The sequence below is a fragment of the Sciurus vulgaris genome (genome assembly GCF_902686455.1).
Source record: "Sciurus vulgaris genome assembly, chromosome: 17".
In the NCBI taxonomy this organism is placed as follows: Eukaryota; Metazoa; Chordata; class Mammalia; order Rodentia; family Sciuridae; genus Sciurus; species Sciurus vulgaris.
This window is the reverse complement of record NC_136478.1, coordinates 49,128,964-49,147,633: the sequence shown is the minus strand read 5'-3', so window position 1 is coordinate 49,147,633 and position 18,670 is coordinate 49,128,964. Positions and strand designations below refer to the sequence as shown.

Here is an 18,670-nt window from a genome sequence, read left to right as displayed (position 1 = left end):
AATCAGTGACAATCAGATTATAAAACAGTTGAGAGAAGAGTAGAACTTTGGTCAAAAGAAAAACAAGACTATCTGTGTGTACATACCAAGGTGTTAAAAGTGGTAGGGATTAGAGATTTTAATTTTTTAAAAATATTTTACCTGTCTCTGTTTTCTAATGAACTTCAACACACATCTAGTAAAATGGCATAAAGAAAACAAATCAACATAATCCAAACTCTGAGTAGAACATTTGATCAACAATGATCTAGAATGTCATCAGTTAATCCAAATATTACAGAATTCAATTACTTTCCAATTATACCACAATTGTTTATAAAAATTGACTTGGTTATAAAGAAAGTCTCAATGAATTTTAAAGGATCAAAATCATACAAGAGTATGTAGCCTAACCACAAAAAATTATGCTAAAAATCAACATTTTTATAAAGACAACTAGACAAAATACAATTGGAAATTAAAGAGTATGTGTGATAAATATACTGAATAAACAGTGCCCTGTGATATGATGCAATAATTATGAACCTTGGAAAATGATGTTTTAACTGAATAGTATAAGGCTATAGACAAAAGGAACTGTAAATAAACACTACTTGAGTTAGTTAGTTTGTTTCTCATTGGGGTACGGGTTAACAGTTCTAAAATGTGTTACACGCACATACACTGGAGCTGAACGAGTAAATGATGAATGGTGGATGGTGGAAGCCAGTTTCCATTATCAGAAAAGAAAAGTTACAGATAAAAAAGAAGAAGGCTTGAATATGCCCTGTGGTACTGGATAAGAGTGGAAGACATCAGTATGAATTCAAGTTTAGTTTAATATGCAAACAGATTGACAGAGAGAACAACTTATAGGTAAGAATACATCACGCAATATGCATACGTGTACTTCTTTGGTAGGTCTCTGGGGGGTCATAGAAGCACTAAGCATAACAGAACCCAGATCTTGATTTCCAATTACAATTCTGTAGTTAAAGGACCAGAAAGGAAGAAAATAAGATGAATCTGAATAGTACCAGGAAAGAAGTTCCCCTCAAAATTCAAAGAATGGGTGTTTTAAGTGGACATAGGAACCAACTGAAAAGGACTACCAATATTCAAACTGGAAAAATATGGGCAACTAAAGAAATAAAATATTTTAAAATTTTTAAATTAAAAAAAATTTTTAGTTGTAGATGGACACAATACCTTTATTTTATTTTTATGTAGAGCTAAGGATAGAACCCAGTGCCTCACATGTGCTAGGCAGGCTCTTTACCACTGATCTACAACCCAGCTCGAGTTTATATATTTTTTTAACAGCAAAGAATCCTACCACTTTTTATTTATTTATAATTAATTTTTTAGTTATAGATGACACAATACCTTTATTTTATTTATTTGTTTATTTTATGTGGTGCTGAGGATCGAACTCAGTGCCTCACATGTGCTAGCCAAGCACACTACCACTGAGCCACAACTGCAACCCATTTTTATTTATTTTGACATACTGATATTTCCATCAAACCTCAAGTGGAAGACAAGCTGTTCAATAAAAGCCATTTCAGCTGGGTAAGATGTGGTGCATGCCTGTAATGGTTTTAGGGCTGAGGTGGAAGGATGGAGAGTTCAAAGCCAGCCTCAGCAAAAGGCACTAAGTAATTCAGTGAGATCCTGTCTCTAAAAAAAAAAAAAAAATATATATATATATATATATATATATAATTGGCCTGGGGATGTGGCTCAGTGGTTGAGTTGTCCCTGCATTCAATCCCCAGTACCAAAAAACAACAACAGAAAAAAAACATTTCATATATATAATAAACCAAAATTATTTTAAAAGTCTGTTTGTATAATGGATTCTTTTGGTACTAACAAAAAATTAAAAACTGACTAGAAATGAAACTATCACTAAACCAAGATACATAGGAACTGTGCTTCATTTTAGGAAAAACAAATCCAAATAATTCCTACACTGTTAAAAGAATAAAGTACATTTGTCACAGTACACAATCATATTCCCTTAAATCAGGGACTGTTTTAAAATTTTAAATAAAAATTGTTCAGGTTTAATTCTGTCTGTATACTCAGAAACAATTATATCACTGGTTCTATACAATTCTCTCATCATACAAAAGCTTAACTATTTTCTAAGGTCTAATTAAGTCAAATGAACTAACAATAGCAATTTAATTATCACACTGTAAATCAGAGAGGTGTAGAAACTAAGCAGTTGAATTCTATTTACTGCCTATAGTATTGCTGCTACTCAATTCATTTTCTTCATCTATCAGAAGAACTAATAAGCACTAATGGCCAAAATGAGAATTCCATTATTGTAGCAACTCTGTGATCCTTTACTACAATCTTACAATTGTATGCATATGTGTAAAAGGAATAGAAAACAAAAGTGGGAGGTTAAGACAGGTATGTAAAGGGAATACCGAAGCTACTTATATTTATTGAAAAAAAGACTGATCTGGTCTGCTCAGTGTACCAAACCAAGCAGTTGGAGCAGATGTTAATGCAAGTTCAACCTGACAGTTTATTTGTGAAAAAAAGCTAGTTCTGAATAGAAAAGTTTCAATCCTTTCCTGTAACACAAAGAAACTTAACAGGAATTTTAAAGATACTAGGCCAGAAAACACAATAGTAACACTTATAATCCTTCTCAATTAAAAAGAAAAATTAAGTTGAAGACAACTGTTAAAATATCTTTCAGCCTGAATATATATCAGCCTATGTATCTTCTTGTTCCAATCAGCTTTTGATAAAAATACACAAAAACCCAGAGAGGCTTTTTGTAAGAGGTATCACATCTAGAAGTGATGAAAATAAACTGGCTTTCTTCCTCCCAAAAGACGTTGTTTAACCTTTAAAGCATAAAAAGCTATATAATGTCCTATACAAACTAACCAATGTTCTTACAAAAGTAAAGCCCTTTGGACCCATGACACACTGTATTTGTGGTGAAGTCCAAGGCACAAGAATATATGCATTAGGCATTTTCAGTCTAATCAGATCTCTAGGGTTATTTAATTCTTGGCAATATATCATAACTGGTATGCATTTTGGTACTTAAATCAAGAATTGCGGAAAACAAGAAGCAGCGTATTATAGTAACAGGGTTTGTATATGACAACTGCAATGATGAACAAATCTCTTGCATGAATTTTGTGATTTGTTTTATTGTTGGTCACCTGTGGTAGTTCCTTGATTTGATTCTTCAATATTCATGCTTTCTCCATCTATAGTCTCTAACATTTCTTCGTCTTCATTTTGAAATTAGTTGTCTAACTAATTTAATATTCAGTCCTTTATTATAGTGAAGCTTCCTCTTCATTTTCAAATTGTCGCTTTTTTTCTAAATCTTCAGGTGAGTGGTCACGATCCTCCCGAACCCGATACCTTGGTTCTGAGACTTCAGCAGCAGATAGTTTCTTAGCTAGGACATCTAGAGTCCTGGCTGGGTGGTTTCTGGATCACTGTATGCATCTGCATCATCATCTCTCATACTCTGGTAAGGACCACTAGGTTCATCTGTTTTCATTAAACCATAGTCTCTGTCTGCAGGATATGTTCCCAGGATATTCATTTCATTCACTTCTGGAATTTTTTAATCAGCTCCTCTTTGAATCTCCAGTGAGGCTGCTCGGCTGAGGCCACCACAGAGGAAGTCACAGACGGTGCAAGGCAGTCAAGATCACCATCAGCGGCCTTCCTGGGTGTCGACTCAGGGCCGCTGCTGGCATGGATGGGAGAGGATGGGTGCTAGCAGAGACCCGCCAGACAGGGCTAAATCAGCCGCACCCACTGTGACTGTCACCACACAACAACCCAACGACCCAACGCCACATGGCTGGTGCCTTCCACTGGACAGAGGAGAGAGGGGCCTGCTACCCTGTTGGTAGGGTCGCCGACCAAAATGAGTTCTTTCTACATTTTTTTTTCTTTTCCCTCTGATATTGGGCACTCTATCACTGAGTGACATCCCCAGCCCTTTTCATTTCACTTTTAAATATTTTCAGACAGGGTCTTGCTAAATTGCCTAGGCTGGCCTTGAACTTCATCCTTCTGCCTCAGCATTCCAAGTTGTTGAGATTATGGTATGCACCACCACACCTGGCAAAATGTTTCTAAAGAACATAGTTGCTTGTTAATATGTCAGTAACTGATTATAAAGGATATATTACGTATTATAGAAGTTGCAATGTTTTAATTCATCAAATGTAACCCTAAATTTTATTAAAAATTAATAAATATAAACATGCAGTTTTTTAAGAAGTATTTTTAATTGTAGATGGAAACAATACCTTTATTTTATTTATATATATTTATGTGGTGCTGAGGATCTAACTCAGTGCCTCACACATGCTAGGCGAGCACTTTAGCACTGAGCCACAACCCCAGTTTACTTATGAGAAAGCTATCAGACTAATCTAAATTGAGAAATATTCTACCTAGTAACTGTCCTCTCGGAAAGTGTCAAGGACATGAAAGATAGAAAGTCCACGAAAGTGGCATAGATTGGAAAATGACTAGGGAAACAGAAAGACTAAGTGACAAGATAGTATTTTGGGCCATGTCCTAAGTCAGAAAAAAAAAAAAAATCAGTGAAAACACTGATGAATATGAATAAAGTCTACCATTTACTAGTATTAGTAGTATTGTATAAATGTTAATTGCTTAGGTTTTTTTTTTTTTTTCTTTTTTTCTGAGAGAGGCCTCACTATGGAGCATGGAGCTTAAGCTATTCTCTTCCCTCAGCCTCCACAGTAGCTGGGAATACAAAAGCATACTTTGTTTTGATAAATGTATTATGGCTATACAAGATATTAATAATTGGGAAAGCTGAGTGAAGGGCAAATAGTAACTATATTATCTTTGCAATTCTTTTGTAAATCTAAAACTATTTCAAAATAAACATATTAAAATAGTATATAAAATTTAAGTCTATAATAATTAAAAACAAAACAAAAACCAAGTGTTCTTCATTAAAGAATGATAGTAAATGTAGGATGAAATGATAGAAAAGTCACCCCCATTTTAACTGATTCAGTCATCACTAGGGAATACTTGTGGGGAAACATAAAGCCCACAGTATCACACAGCAGATTATTTGTTGGTAACAAAGAGAAAATGATACATTCATGGGAAGCACCTCACATAAGTTATATCATATTAGCACTACCTAGGGCACTAAGTTCCATTTACCCAAACTATCATATTAGCATTGCCAATGCAATGAACTGTCATTGTTTTGTGACGTGGTACAATGGGAATACATCATAAGTTGAATATAAATCCAATTAAGCTTTTTGTTTTTTTTTGTATCAGTGATTGAATTCAGGGGCGCTTATCCACTGAGTCACATCCCTAGCCCTTTATTATATTTTATTTGGAGACAAGGTCTCTCTGAGTTGCTTAAGGGCCTTGCTAAATTGCTGAGGCTGGCTTTGAACCTGAGATCCTCCTGCCTCAATCTCCAGAGCTGCTGGGATTATAGGCATGCACAACCATACCCAGCTTGATTAAGCTTCTTCTTTTTTTTTTTCATAGATGCAAATTTATTTATTCACCAAGTAAGTATGGAATCCCCCGTCTTCTGCCAAGTATGGGCTGGGCTTACAGGAGTGGGCAAAACAAAATCTCTGCTCTAAAGAAACATGTCGAACTGGGCAAAGAAAACCAGACATATGCCAATTTAGTCTCTAGTTGTCAACAAAAGACATCTAGAGGTCAAAGGTGAACCGTCCTCACCCCCCCTCCATGCCCTTTCCAAGACACGACCTGGAAGATTACAGAAAGCAATCAACACAAAAAAATGGCTGGCCTCACACCTACAAATGAATTTTAGATAGCCAAGTAAAAATTGTCCATGACAATCACATGCACAAAAATGCAATCATTCAGAGGCACTGGAAGATATGCTATCCGTGAAGAGGAATTGGTAAGGAGGTAGAGTCCTCAGCAGGGTGGGCATCCTGGAGGGAATATATGTTCCTTGAGGTCTCCTCCTGACACCTGGGTGGCTTCTTCCATTTTCTTGCCCCTGTTCTGCTGTTATATTCATACACATTCCCAGACACTGGATCAACGGCTTCTCCATCAAACACGGTCTCATACACGATGGTTTCTGTTAACACTTCTAATTTTTTACTTCTGCTTCCTGTGATGACCTTCTCTTTCTGATTTCTATCTCTTGCAATATACTTCATTCTTTTGGGTTTGGACTTGGACACTTCTTTGGTCATTATCTGACAGCACTCCATAATGTTTCCATATCTCCAAAGCAGAAAACACAACCAGGAAACCAATCCAGCAAGGAAAATAGCCATCAGAGTGAGGATGAAAGGAATGTACCAGTCCCAGGAGTTGTATGTGTTGATAGCTGTGTACACAATGGTCAGACCTTTCCTTTGTGTGGTCACTCCTGTGCGGGGATGAACTCTGTCACAGTCCACAGCTTCCACAGTGAGGTTATACTGCTTCACAGACTCATAGTCTAGCTGTGTGGTAATTTCAATCATTCCAGAGAGAGGGTGAATCCAAAATCTCTGTATAACCTGGACCTCTCCCTTGGTTATCTTGTAGGTCAGACAGTTGGGTGGATGGTCTTCATCCATGGCGTTCACTCTTCCAACTTTGTGGAAAGCTCCTGATGTTTCCGGAACGGAGAATGAATAGTGTGCAGTTTTAAACACAGGGCTGAAGTCATTGGCAGGAGCGATCTCCACAATGACTGTTACAGTGACTGTATGGGATGGACGCAGGTCATCAAATACCGAAATCATCATTTCATAGATATGTCTTGCAGTAACCATCTCTGGGTCCTCATAATCTAAATCTTGGGCAATCCGGATGAAATGTGCAGCCTCTGGCACTTGCTCAAAGAGTTGCCCGGAACCAACTGGGCCTGCGCTTGGAGCATAACGGATCGCGTTAGGGGGCTCATCAAGGTCGTGACACGAGAGTTTTGTGACTACTATGTCTTTTGCGATCGCCTCCTTGCCTGTGTACCTAATCAGATATCAATCACAGAAAGGAGCGTTGTCATTAATGCCATGAATATAGGTCATCACTGGAATTGCTGCACATCTCTGGTCATCATCACAAGCCTTAATGGAGAGGGACTGAACTCTTGCAAACCCAGCTCTCTCCACATCAAGGCGGGTGGCAGTAACCACAGTCCCACGCACTTTATCAACTGCAAAGTAGACATTCTGTGGATCTAATTCAAAGGTTAAATCTCCCAAGTTATCTTCATCAGTTGCCTGGCATGCTCCAATGGTTTTCCCAATTGGAATTTCTTCATCCAAGGTGACGTTGGCTTTGTTGTGCAGAGTTGAGTTTATAGAAATAACACTCAAGACAGCATTTTCAATGCTGAATAAACTGCAGGTAAGACTGGGGTCCTTATTGTTGACATTGATGAGGAAAATCTTTAGATTTCCAGTGGTAAACAGTCCTCCAGCATCAACCACTTTAATGACGAGTGAAAAACTTCTAGTTTCCCACTCAAAGTCAAAGCCTGATGCTGTCGAAATGGTCCCGATGCTGTCGATTGTGAAGCCAGAATCCTCAGGGGAAATGAAGTACTGCAACCTGCCCTCAACTGAACAGATGCGCAGTAAATGCTTGCCAATGATGAAGGAAGAGGAGCTGGAGAAGGGGAGGCAGAGGGAAGGGAGGAAGGGAGGAGGGGAGGAAGGGAGGAGGGGAGGAGGAGAGGAGGGGAGGAGGAGAGGAGGGGAAGGAAAGGGAAAGGGGCTGATTAAGCTTCTTGATCCTGCTACTTATTTCAAGGATATGGAAAGACCAGAGAGCAAGTTTAAGTAAATATCAGGGACATCAGCAGATTCCAGAATGAAGGATACTGTTTCTTGGGCAAACAAATGGTTAGGAACAAAAAAAGAGATGAAGAGGAAATTAAAGAAGACTTAAAATATAAAGAAATTGGAGGAAGAAAAAAAGGAAAAGACTTATCACTACTAAATCACAATAGCGGGGCTAGTAGGATAGCTCAATGGGAGTGCTTGCCTAGCATGAGTGAAGCCTTGGGTTCCATCCCTAGGACCACAAGTGGGGGAAAAAAATCACAACAGTGGTTGCACCTAGCAGGAGAGAGATTTTGATTGGGTGGATATGTGTGGAGCATTTAAAGTTCACTACAAAGCTTATCTCCAGCATGGCTTAGTGGTGCATGCCTATAAGCCCAGTGAATTGGGAAGCTAAGGCAGGAGGATTCCAAGTTCAAGGCCAGCCTCAGCAATTTAGCAAGACCCGAAGCAACATAACAAGACCATCTCAAAATAAAAAATAAAAAGGACCAGGGATGTAGCTCAGTCGTTATGCATGCCTGGCTTCAATCCCCGGAATGCGCACACATCATATATATATACATATACACCCACACTATATGTATCTAAATATATACATATACATACATGTACACACACATATATATGTATACATATATATATGTATGCTTGAAGGGTGTAGAGAATCTTATGTACTATTATTATCACCTTTCTGTAACTCTGAAATTATATTAAAATAGTTTTTAAAAGTTATAGCTCATGGGTATAGTGACATGGTTGTTTAACTTATATAACCCATTAAGCTACACATTTATTTTTGTTTTCTGTCTTCATTTGATATTTTAAGAAATGGCTTAAAATTAAAATAAAAAAATAATTATATTATTGGTTCTAAGCATTCTTATTACTAACAATTCAAAGTCAACAATTCCTCATCTGATCTGATTCCCCTAACAGTGTGACTTCATTTCTTGTCACTCTCCTCTATTCTGATCTATCTGATGCTGCTTAAACTCACATAGCTCTCCCTCTTCCCCTCCCTCCTTCTAACTTTTCCTAATTGGTAAAGCAAACCCCTGAGGCTTCTAAACGCTTCATTCAGTTGGAATATTCTTCCCCAGATAAACATCTGGCCTGTGCCTTTATCACTTCTCAAATATCACCACTTCAGAGAAATTGTCCCTCATCAACTTATCTAAAATGGCCCCATCTCTGCTCATATTCCAACATAGTTCATTCCACTGTCTGATGTGTTTTGTATGTTTATTTTCATTTAATACAATATAGTACAATGTAAATATCATGAAAGCAAGGAACTTGTAAGTTTTATTTACTATCTTTGCATTGATATATGTGTTTGTGTGTATGCAAAAGGGAAATTGAAAACCAGACTCCAAAATACTGTTAAAATACTGCACCAAAGAAAAGAGCCTCCTTACTGAAAATGGGTTTGAAAGATCAGATAAAAATGGTTGATGGGTAAGTGGGGAAATGTTGATGTTCCTTCCATGTCTCACACTGAGATCTTTATTTTTCTCTTGAGGACACAGACCTATATTCCAAGAGTCTACAACACAAAGAAATGTCTCCTCTCCCTAACCAAAAAGGTTGTTACCAGCCCTGACTGCTTCCCCTGCTTCACATACCTGTATATTGCTTTTGTGTTTCCTCCTTTAGAAACATCCAGGGCTCTTTGCCTTGCTCCAACAAGTCAACCACATCTGGCTTAGAAGTGGAATGCCCTGCTCACAAGAAAGGAAATGTCTCATGGAATAAAAATAAAAACAAAGTCACAGAAATCTTTGAGTTTTAGTTAAATTTGCAATGAACAAAAGATTAAGCATTACTGGTAAAGCCTTCAGATAAAAGAGGGGTGCAATGATTTAAGAAATGAGGCAGGTATGGTGAGACCTTATTTTAATTTAAACTCACACAGGTTCTCTCTTTTGTTCTTCAGGTAGGGTCCTGTTTCCCGCTGCCCCCCCCCCCCCGCCCCCGCAGGCTGCCCTGGGCTCAGACAACCCTCTCGCCTTAGCCTCCCAAATCGCTGGGAATATAGGTGGCATGCACCACTGTGCCAGCCAGGCTTTAGCTTTGGCGCTTGTGTTCTCTCTCGTTCTCTCTCTCTCTCTCTCTCTCTCTCTCTCTCTCTCTCTCTCTCTCTCTCTCTCTCTCTCGCTTTTTTTTTTTTTTTTTTTTTGGGGGGGGCGGGTACTGGGGATTGAACCTAGGGGTGCTTAACCACTGAGCTACATCCTAGTCCTTTTCATTTTTTGAGACAGGGCCTTGCCAGGCTGCTGAGGCTAGCCTCGATCTTGCAATCTTCCTGCCTCAGCCTCCCAAGTTGCTGGGGTTATGGGCTTGGCTTACACCGCCATGCCCGGTCAGCCTTTGTCTCTTAAAAGAAAGTTCGACAATGCAAAAGTCTCTGGAGTCAGAGAACTGGGGCACACATTCTTTCTCTTAAACTTACCAAATCTTAAGATTTTGGCCAGGTTGCTTCAACTCACTATCACACAGTGTTGGCAAGAAATGGGGTATACTACTACTACTATAATGTAGTTGTTTTATGACTGAATCATTTTATGCATTTTTTTCAGAACAGTGCTTAGGACATAATAAATACAACTGTAGTAATTATAACTGTTTTATTTCTGTGAAAGGAAAAGAAGAAGCATCCAGATTGACTTATAAAGTCTTCATTCAGTAGTTAAGTGCAACTTTCAATAAATCTTACAAATTGGTTACAGGGAATGAAATGTGGGCTGTCTAGTTTTTTGTTTTAGGGTTTTTTGTTTTTTTGTTTGTTTGTTTGTTTTTGTTTTTGTTTTTGTTTTGAGGGGGCCAGGAGACAGGGTCTCACTAAGTTGCTTAGGGCCTTGCCAAGTTGCTGAGGCTGGCCTTGAAATTGCAATCCTCCTGCCTCAGCCTCCCAAGTCACTGGGATTACAGGTGTGCAACACCCTACCTGGCCTGGATTCTTCAGTTTTAATGAATACTGTTCATTCTATCCTACTGTGTAAGTCAGAGGCTCTTTTCACATAAAGCAAAATCAGGAATGTGCATCTCACTGTTGTCCCTACAGGAGGACCAGAGGATGAAAGAGAACATCTACAGGAATTTTTGGAATAAACATGGGAAACCATGGTTATTAATTAAATACGTATGCAGAATTTTAACCTGGCCCCTTGGATATTAAAGAAGGGAGGCTACTGTAAGGGTCAGAGGAAGATATGACTATCTCTAAAGGATGGGGGAAAAGACGGTGCCTAATTGCAGAGCCATTGTCACTCTGGCAGAACTTGGGAAGATTTGAAAATCACTGTGTTGAAAGGTTAACATATCACAGTTCACATTTTAATTTACTTGAAGCAAATAAACTTACCTAGTGAGACCAGGTTCCTATAGTTCTCCAACATCACATCCCTGTACAAGTCCCTCTGAATAGGGTCCAGGTACTCCCACTCCTGCTGAGAGAAGTCTATGGCCACATCCCCGAATGTCACTAATTCCTGAAACTGCAAACCCATGTATTATGAAACTTTAAAAATATTTTCATGAAGTAGATAAGAAAAATACCTTACAGGAAAGCTGTGATATAGTCATGAGGCCAGTAACCAGTCGCAGACCAAAGCAGAGTGTCTACACATTCTTGAAGAATTCTATTGCTGCAGTCAAATCTTTCTTTGTATTAGGGGTTACCACAACAATGTAGGTTTGCTGAGCAGTGGATAAATAAAATTCAAGTTTCTGTATTCAATAAAGTATTAGACATCATAGTTTGCTAGTGGCCTGATGCATAAATTAACGATAAATGTAAATTTCTAAGTTATTTTTACCTTTAACAGCATAAAAAAAAAAACCCAAAGAGGTATGTCCTTCCCAATTTTAATACAAAAATCTCCATATTTAAAAAAGGTTTTGCAAAAAAATTTAGATACTTCCCAAGTCTCAAGTTCATCATTATATCAAAGTATATCATGGCAAAATTTTGTTTTGATAAATTTTGTGTTGGCTGTGTAACGATCTGTTTTATTATGGATATCAGATTTGATCCATCCTTTACATTCTTTTTTTTTTTTTCTTTTTTGTGGAGCTGGGGACTGAGCCCAGGGCCTTGTGCATGCTACTTCTATATACTTGATTGGAAAAAAACTTACAAAGGCCTCTTGGAAATCAGGAGAGGAAATCCAGTTATTCCTTAGGATCGATCATGTTCTCACTCACTGCATCCTCCATCACTCACTTAACACTTGCCTTTTCCGAGTATATAATGATACAGGATGACTCAGAATCAAATAAATGTCACCCAAATTCAACAGAACACATTCAGTCACAAAATAAATATATCTTTCACTCAGTAATTCCTTGGCAAAATTTGTGAATGTCCAACCATTCTAAAATTCTCAAATGACTTGAGATCTCAACACAGAGTAAGACTGAGACCAACTGATAACCAAATCTCCTCTTATTTGCCTTGAAAACTGAGGTATGTGCATTATTTCAGTCTACCTGTTATACTCAAAGAGGGTCAACACTTCTAACTCACCAAACTAGGGACCTATAACGGAATCTCAAATATTTACCTGCTGGAATTTCACTCCTTTACTGTTCTATCATAACCTTTGATTGAAGAATAAGCACATAATATTATTGAGTAAACTAGACAATTGGTACACAAACACTGGATAGCAAGCACTTGGAGGAAGGAAACCGTTATTTGCTCTCACAATTCACTGCATTAGGAGAAACTGGAGAGCAGACAAATGACCAAGGAAGGCCTTTTTATTTATTTATTTATTTATTTGTTTTTTTATAACCAAGTAGGATTTATTCATGTGGGAAGAGACAGTTCCTGCAAGACAAGAGGGGCTGCGACAGGGGTTGCCACTTGAGTGTGCTAGTCTAAGGGTTTACTACTTGAGTGTGCTAGTCTAAGGGTTTACGTAGACTTGGTTCAGTGTTATTGGTCCAAATCCGTGCTAATCAGGGTTTGGAAAAGTACCAATGTTATTGGTCCAAATTTATGCTAATTAGGGTTTGGAAAAGTACTGACACTGTTGGTTACCTCTACAACCCCATTTGGGTCTGTGCCACTTCCATTTTCCCACTGATCAGGAGGAAGTAGGAGGTTGAGTTCCTGGGAATGGGCTGGGCTGCCTGGGAAGTTGGCATCCTGGCTTGCCTTGGCTCTGTCTTGCTGAGCTCAGGCCTGTGCTGGCAGAGTGGGCCTCATGTGGCCATCGCTCCTGCTTGTTGCCCATACTTTGGCCTGCCTGGGCCTCCACTCTGCTTCTCCAGCCACTTCTCTTCAGGAATTAGTGGGCTGGCACTGCAGCTCAGCTGGGGGAGCCATGTCACTACCACTTTCTCTTGTTTTGTGAGGGAGGCCTTCTTAAGTTGGAAGCTTTAGGTTAATGAAAAGAATCTACCTTACCTAAAATAATATTACAAGAACACAGAAATAATCAACTTACGCAGGTCATGTTTTATAAATGTAAGACCTGATCAGTCCTCTTCAGGGTTCCACTACTAGAAAAATTCAAACTCTAAAGTGTCCAGAGCTGGGAGAAAAAAGAAAATTTTAGTATTTTATTATGACATAGTTTAGTAAGATATTTCTCTCTTCCATTTCTCCTTCCAAAATGAGCATCCTACAGCTCTACACATAATTTAGGAAAAAACAAAATGATGGATCTAAGCTCTTCCCTAAACCCCACTGACACCAAGATAGTTGCAGAGTAAGTCACCTTAGCACTGAAGCCAGATCCAGACACAATAGCAGAAGGTTTCCTGGACAAGTCCCCATCTTGGGGGCTGATCTAGACCCCAGTCTTCCCATGAGTAGATCCACTTGCTTTTAATCCCATCCTCTAAGGCTAAAAGAGGCCACATTACCCAAACTAAAACCTCTTAAGACATCAGGATCAGCTGAAGTTGGTCACATATGGAAGACAACACAACCCAGAAGAAATTGCTTGGGCCTGGTTCTGTACTGAGTCCAACCCGGCTGGCTAGTTAATTACGGAACACACATGTAATATAATACAAAGTGGTCATTAAATGCAAGTAGGGAAATATATTTAAGGATGTGGAAAATATTTGGATATACTATCAACAGAAATTAACATTAAAAATAGAATGTACATTACGATTTGATCACTAAAAGATAGATAGGGGATACAGTTCAGTGATGGAGCACTTGCCTAGCAAGCAAGAGGCCCTGGGTTTGATTCCCGGCACAGAGGAAGAGGAAGAAGATGATGATGACAAAGATGACGACAGCAATGACAACAATGACAGCAAGGTTACAGGACAGCAATACATTCAAAAAGCAATTTGCTCTGTCATGTTAGAGTTAAATGTTACCATTACTTTTCTTTTAGTTGTAACCTTGATTTTTTTGTCTTAAAGTATACTTCATAACTATAATATTGTCACACTCTCACTTGAAAGCCTACATGTGTAGGTACATTCATGTGTATGCACACACACACACACACACACACACACACACACACACACACAGTGCATATGCACAAATGTGTTAAAAAGTGTGTTCATTTTGCCAGTTAGCCACGATGTCCTCCAGACAGCTGCTAAACCAACTTATTCCATTACCCTCTCTTTGTATTTAACATTGCTTTAAAAAATATAGCTGAAAGCTTATATAAGAAATTCCACTTACCTCCACAGAAATCCCATGGGCTCAGTCAAACTTGTTCATACCTTACAATGATGACTAGAATCCAACCAATCCCACCTTTCCATGAATTCCTAAAGTATGTCACACCCAACACTGAATACTTATTCCTATTCATAGTTTATGTCCCTTGTTGGATTGTTAGCATGTTTAAAGCAGCAGTATTTTCAGTCACTGAATCACCCCAATTACAAATATCACAAGATTATACATATTGCAGGTACATAAGATGTCTTATTAGTGACACTATACTCCACTTGTAGGAATTTATCATAAGGAAATAAAAATATAGAGATACATAAATTGTACGCAGGGGAATATGTTTAGAAAGATTCCAATTCTATTTATGTATGTACTAGGATTGAACCCAGGCACTTTACATGTGTGTGTGTGTGTGTGTGTGTGTGTGTGTGTATGTATGTATTCATATATATGTTCACATACACCGGGTTACATCCCCAGTCCTTTATATTTTTTATTATAAGGCAGGGTCTCCCTATGTTACTGGGGGTCTTGTTAAGTTGCTGAGGCTCCTGTCTCACCCTCCCAAGTTGCTGAGGTTATCGGTGTGCACCACCCCACCCAACTTAGCAAGTTTTCAATAAAACACTGGAAACATGTCTAATGCCAGGTAACATGTTCAACAACTCTGTAGTATGACACACTATGCTATTATCAATAATTACATTGGTCTGCACCAACAAATGAAGAAGACACTTATGATGAATTACTAAGTGAGGCAGACATGTTTTAAATTAGTAACATTCAAGAGGTGGTTTCTTGGGGTAACTAATACAGATTTGTCCGTCTTTTAAGTCACAATTCATAAAGCTTTGATATTTAATAACATGTCAGTGTCTTAAAGCCTCATTGGTGATTCACCTAGCACAAAAGAAATTCTGAAAATGAAGAAAAAACAATTACAAAATATTCTAAAAAATATTTTAGAAAGTGCTTAACATAAATTTTTATTGTTGTTGTTGTTTAGGGGAAGTACTGAGGATTGAACCCAGGGCCTTGTGCACTGAGCTATATCCCTTGCCTTTTTTAAAGAATTCTTTTTAGATATACACAACACAGAGTGTATTTCAACATATTATACATACATGGAGTATAACTTCCCATTCTTGTGGTTGTACACGATGTGGATTTACACTGGTCGTGTAATCATATGTGAACACAGGAAAGCTATGTCTGATTCATTCTACTCTCTTTCCTATTTCCCTCCCTTCCTCCCCTCCCTTCACTTCCCTTTGCCTAATGCAATGAACTTCTATTCTTCCCTCCTCACCCTTATTGTGAGTTAGCACGCATGAGAGAGAACATTTAGCCTTTGGTTTTTGGGGGGTTGGCTTATTTCACTTAGCAGGATAGTCTCCAGTTCCACCCATTTATGGGCAAATAGCATAGTTTTATTCTTCTTTATGGCTGAGTAATATTCCATTGTGTATATGTGCCACATTTTCTTTATCCATTCATCTGTTGAAAGGCACCTAAGCTGGTTCCATAGCTCAGCTATTGTGAATTGAGTGGCTATAAACACTGATGTGGCTGCATCACTGTAGTATACTGATTTTAAGTTCTTTGGGTATATACTGAGGAGGAGTGGAATAACTGAATCAAATGGTGGTTCCATTCCAAGTCTTTTGTTTGTTTGTTTGTTTTTCGGTACTGGGGCTTGAACTCGGACAATCAACCACTAAGCCACATTCCCCAGCCCTATTTTGTATTTTATTTAGAGACAGGGTCTCACTGAATTACTTAGCACCTCACCATTGCCGAGGCTGGCTTTGAACTCACGATCCTCCTACCTCAGCCTCTGGAGTCACTGGGATTTACAGGCATGTACCACTGCACCTGGCCCATTCCAAGTTTTGTGAGGAATCTTCATAGTGCTTTCCAGAGTGGCTTCACCAATTTGCAGACACACCAGCAATGTACGAGTGTACCTTTTCCCCCACATCCTTGCCAACATTTATTGTTACTTGTATTAGGTCAGCCTTTCTGAGTGGAGTGAGATGAAATCTCAGTGTAGTTTTAATTTGCATTTCTCTGATTGCTAGAATGTTGAACATTTTTTCACATATTTGTTGACTGATTATATTTCTTCTGTGAAGTGCCTGTTGAGTTCCTTTTCTCATTTACTGATTGGGTTATTTGTTTTTTTGGTGCTAAGGTTTTTGAGTTCTTTATATATCCTGGAGATTAATGCTCTGAGGTACAGGTGGCAAAGATTTTCTTCCATTCTGTAGGATCTGTTCACATTCTTGATTGTTTCCTTTGCTGTGAAGAAGCTTTTTAGTTTGATACCATCCCATTTATTTATTTTTAATATATATATTTTTAGTTGTAGATAGACATAATACATTTATTTTCTTTATTCATTTTTTTCCCCCGCTGTTTGTTATTCTTTATTTAAACTCTGGGGGGTTCTCATTTCCCAGAAGAAAAGAGTGGGGAGAAAAGAAAAAGGGGGGGGGGAGGGAGGGAGGGAGGGGTCGAGAGAGAGAGAGAGAGAGAGAGAGGGAGAGAGAGAGAGAGAGAGAGGGAGAGGGAGACAGAGGGGTCTGTCTCACCGGAAGGGTCTCTGGGACTCCCTCCTATTCCATGGTTTCCTCGAAGATCCTTCAGGAATCCTCCACTGTGAGACGGAGGATATGTCCTCCTGCAGGTGTGACATTTGGCAGCGGTCCAGGAGAAAAGTTCCACCTCTCCAACATCGTCACCTATTCACGCCAGCCTTTGCAGAAGGAAGGAGAGAGAGCCGAAAGTCCTGGCGTTCCACCGGCTGGGAGAGGAGGATGCCAAGTTCCATGTCGGCATGAGCAACTGTCTCTTAACGGTTTCACGCCCTCTTGAACTCTCTCTCCAAAGTTCTTTCCAACTTTCCCTTAAGGAACTTGTTGACTATCGGTCTCATGCCGGGATTTAGCCTTAGATGGAGTTTACCACCCGCTTTGGGCTGCATTCCCAAGCAACCCGACTCCGGGAAGACCCGGGCGGCGCGGGGGCGCTACCGGCCTCACACCGTCCTCGGGCTGGGCCTCTTTCTTTACTCATTTTTATGTGGTGCTGAGGATCAAACCCCAGGGCCTCATGCATGCCAGACAAGTGCTTCTACCACTGAGCCACAACCCCAGCCCCCAGCCCATTTATTGATTCTTGATTTTACTTCTTGCACTTTAGGAGTTTTATTGAGGAAGTCAGTTCCTAAAACAACAAAATGGAGGACTGGGCCTACGTTTTCTTCTAGTAGGCACAGGGTCTCTGGTCTAATTCCTAGGTCCTTGATGCACTTTTGAGTTTTGTGCAGGGTGAGACATAGGTGTCTAATTTTATTTTGCTACATATGGACTTCTAGTTTTCCTCCATTTGTTGAAGAGGCTATCTGCTGAGAGCCATGACAGAGGGGAGAGCAGTTACTGAGATTGGGGGTCTCTGATGCCCTCATGGCTGTGGCATGCCTGATTTCCTGGAATGTTTCCGTGCAAGGGCACAGGAAGCCTAGCTGCTGGAGCAACGCCCTGCATGAGGAGGCTCTGTGCAAGAGCCCTCTTGTTTCTAACCTTGATCTCAGGCACACAAGCTCCCGGGAAGAAAGGAATTCTTATGCTAGACAACCACAATGTTTTACCAGCTCTAATTCTCCAGTTCCTGTTTGCCTTATAGCAACTTTTAACAAAGGACTTTCTTTAGAGTAAACACAAAGCTCCTGACATTGCACTCTGCAACTACCCACTGTTACTGCAGAAAAGCTACATAGGTGTCCTACTTTGTGTAACCTTCCTGAATACAAAGAAAAATGGTTGCATAGTCTTTAACCTAATAATGAGACATATAAAGATTGCTGGCTTAACTCTTTGGACCTGCATTTCTATCAGACAGCAGGCTCCACCTGATCCCAGCCTAATCTTCAAGATCTGTGTCTGTCAATCTTTATTTTCCAATCCTTTGCCCCCTGCCGGACCCCAGAGTTTGCTCACTGGTCGTGACAGCTATCTTTTCTCCAATGTATGTTTATGGCACCTTTGTCTAGTATGAGATAAATGTATTTATGTGGGTTTTTTCCTGTGTTTTCTATTCTGTACCATTGGTCTTCCTGTTTGCTTTGGTGCCAAAACCATGCTGATTTTGTTACTATAGCTCTGTAGTATAATTTAAGTTCTGG

At 39.3% G+C, this 18,670-nt stretch overlaps 2 protein-coding genes across 10 annotated transcripts in view; both read right to left on the bottom strand.

The window, feature by feature from the left end:
- The window catches only part of LOC306649170 (uncharacterized protein), a 38,470-nt gene that overhangs the window by 7,453 nt on the left and 12,347 nt on the right, over positions 1-18,670 (bottom strand). For 2 of the 9 annotated variants that reach the window (XM_079119938.1, XM_079119939.1), the window contains exons 3-5: positions 13,277-13,363; positions 11,185-11,317; positions 9,446-9,541 (exon numbers count right to left, since the gene is read on the bottom strand). The exons of 1 other annotated variant lie outside the window; for it this stretch is intronic. In XM_079119938.1, coding sequence (XP_078976064.1) covers positions 9,446-9,541; positions 11,185-11,317; positions 13,277-13,285 — 238 coding nt within the window. In that variant the 5' untranslated portion in view covers positions 13,286-13,363. Of the gene's footprint in view, positions 1-141; positions 1,127-3,179; positions 4,058-9,445; positions 9,542-11,184; positions 11,318-11,959; positions 12,596-13,276; positions 13,364-18,670 lie in introns of those variants that run through there. 6 more of the 9 variants (XM_079119940.1, XM_079119941.1, XM_079119942.1 and 3 more) reach the window with 5 other exon arrangements.
- On the bottom strand, positions 5,565-7,577 carry LOC306648468 (cadherin-related family member 3-like). Its single transcript, XM_079118672.1, has one exon. It carries the CDS (start codon positions 6,801-6,803, stop codon positions 5,910-5,912), a length of 894 nt encoding a protein of 297 aa, XP_078974798.1. The 5' UTR covers positions 6,804-7,577; the 3' UTR covers positions 5,565-5,909.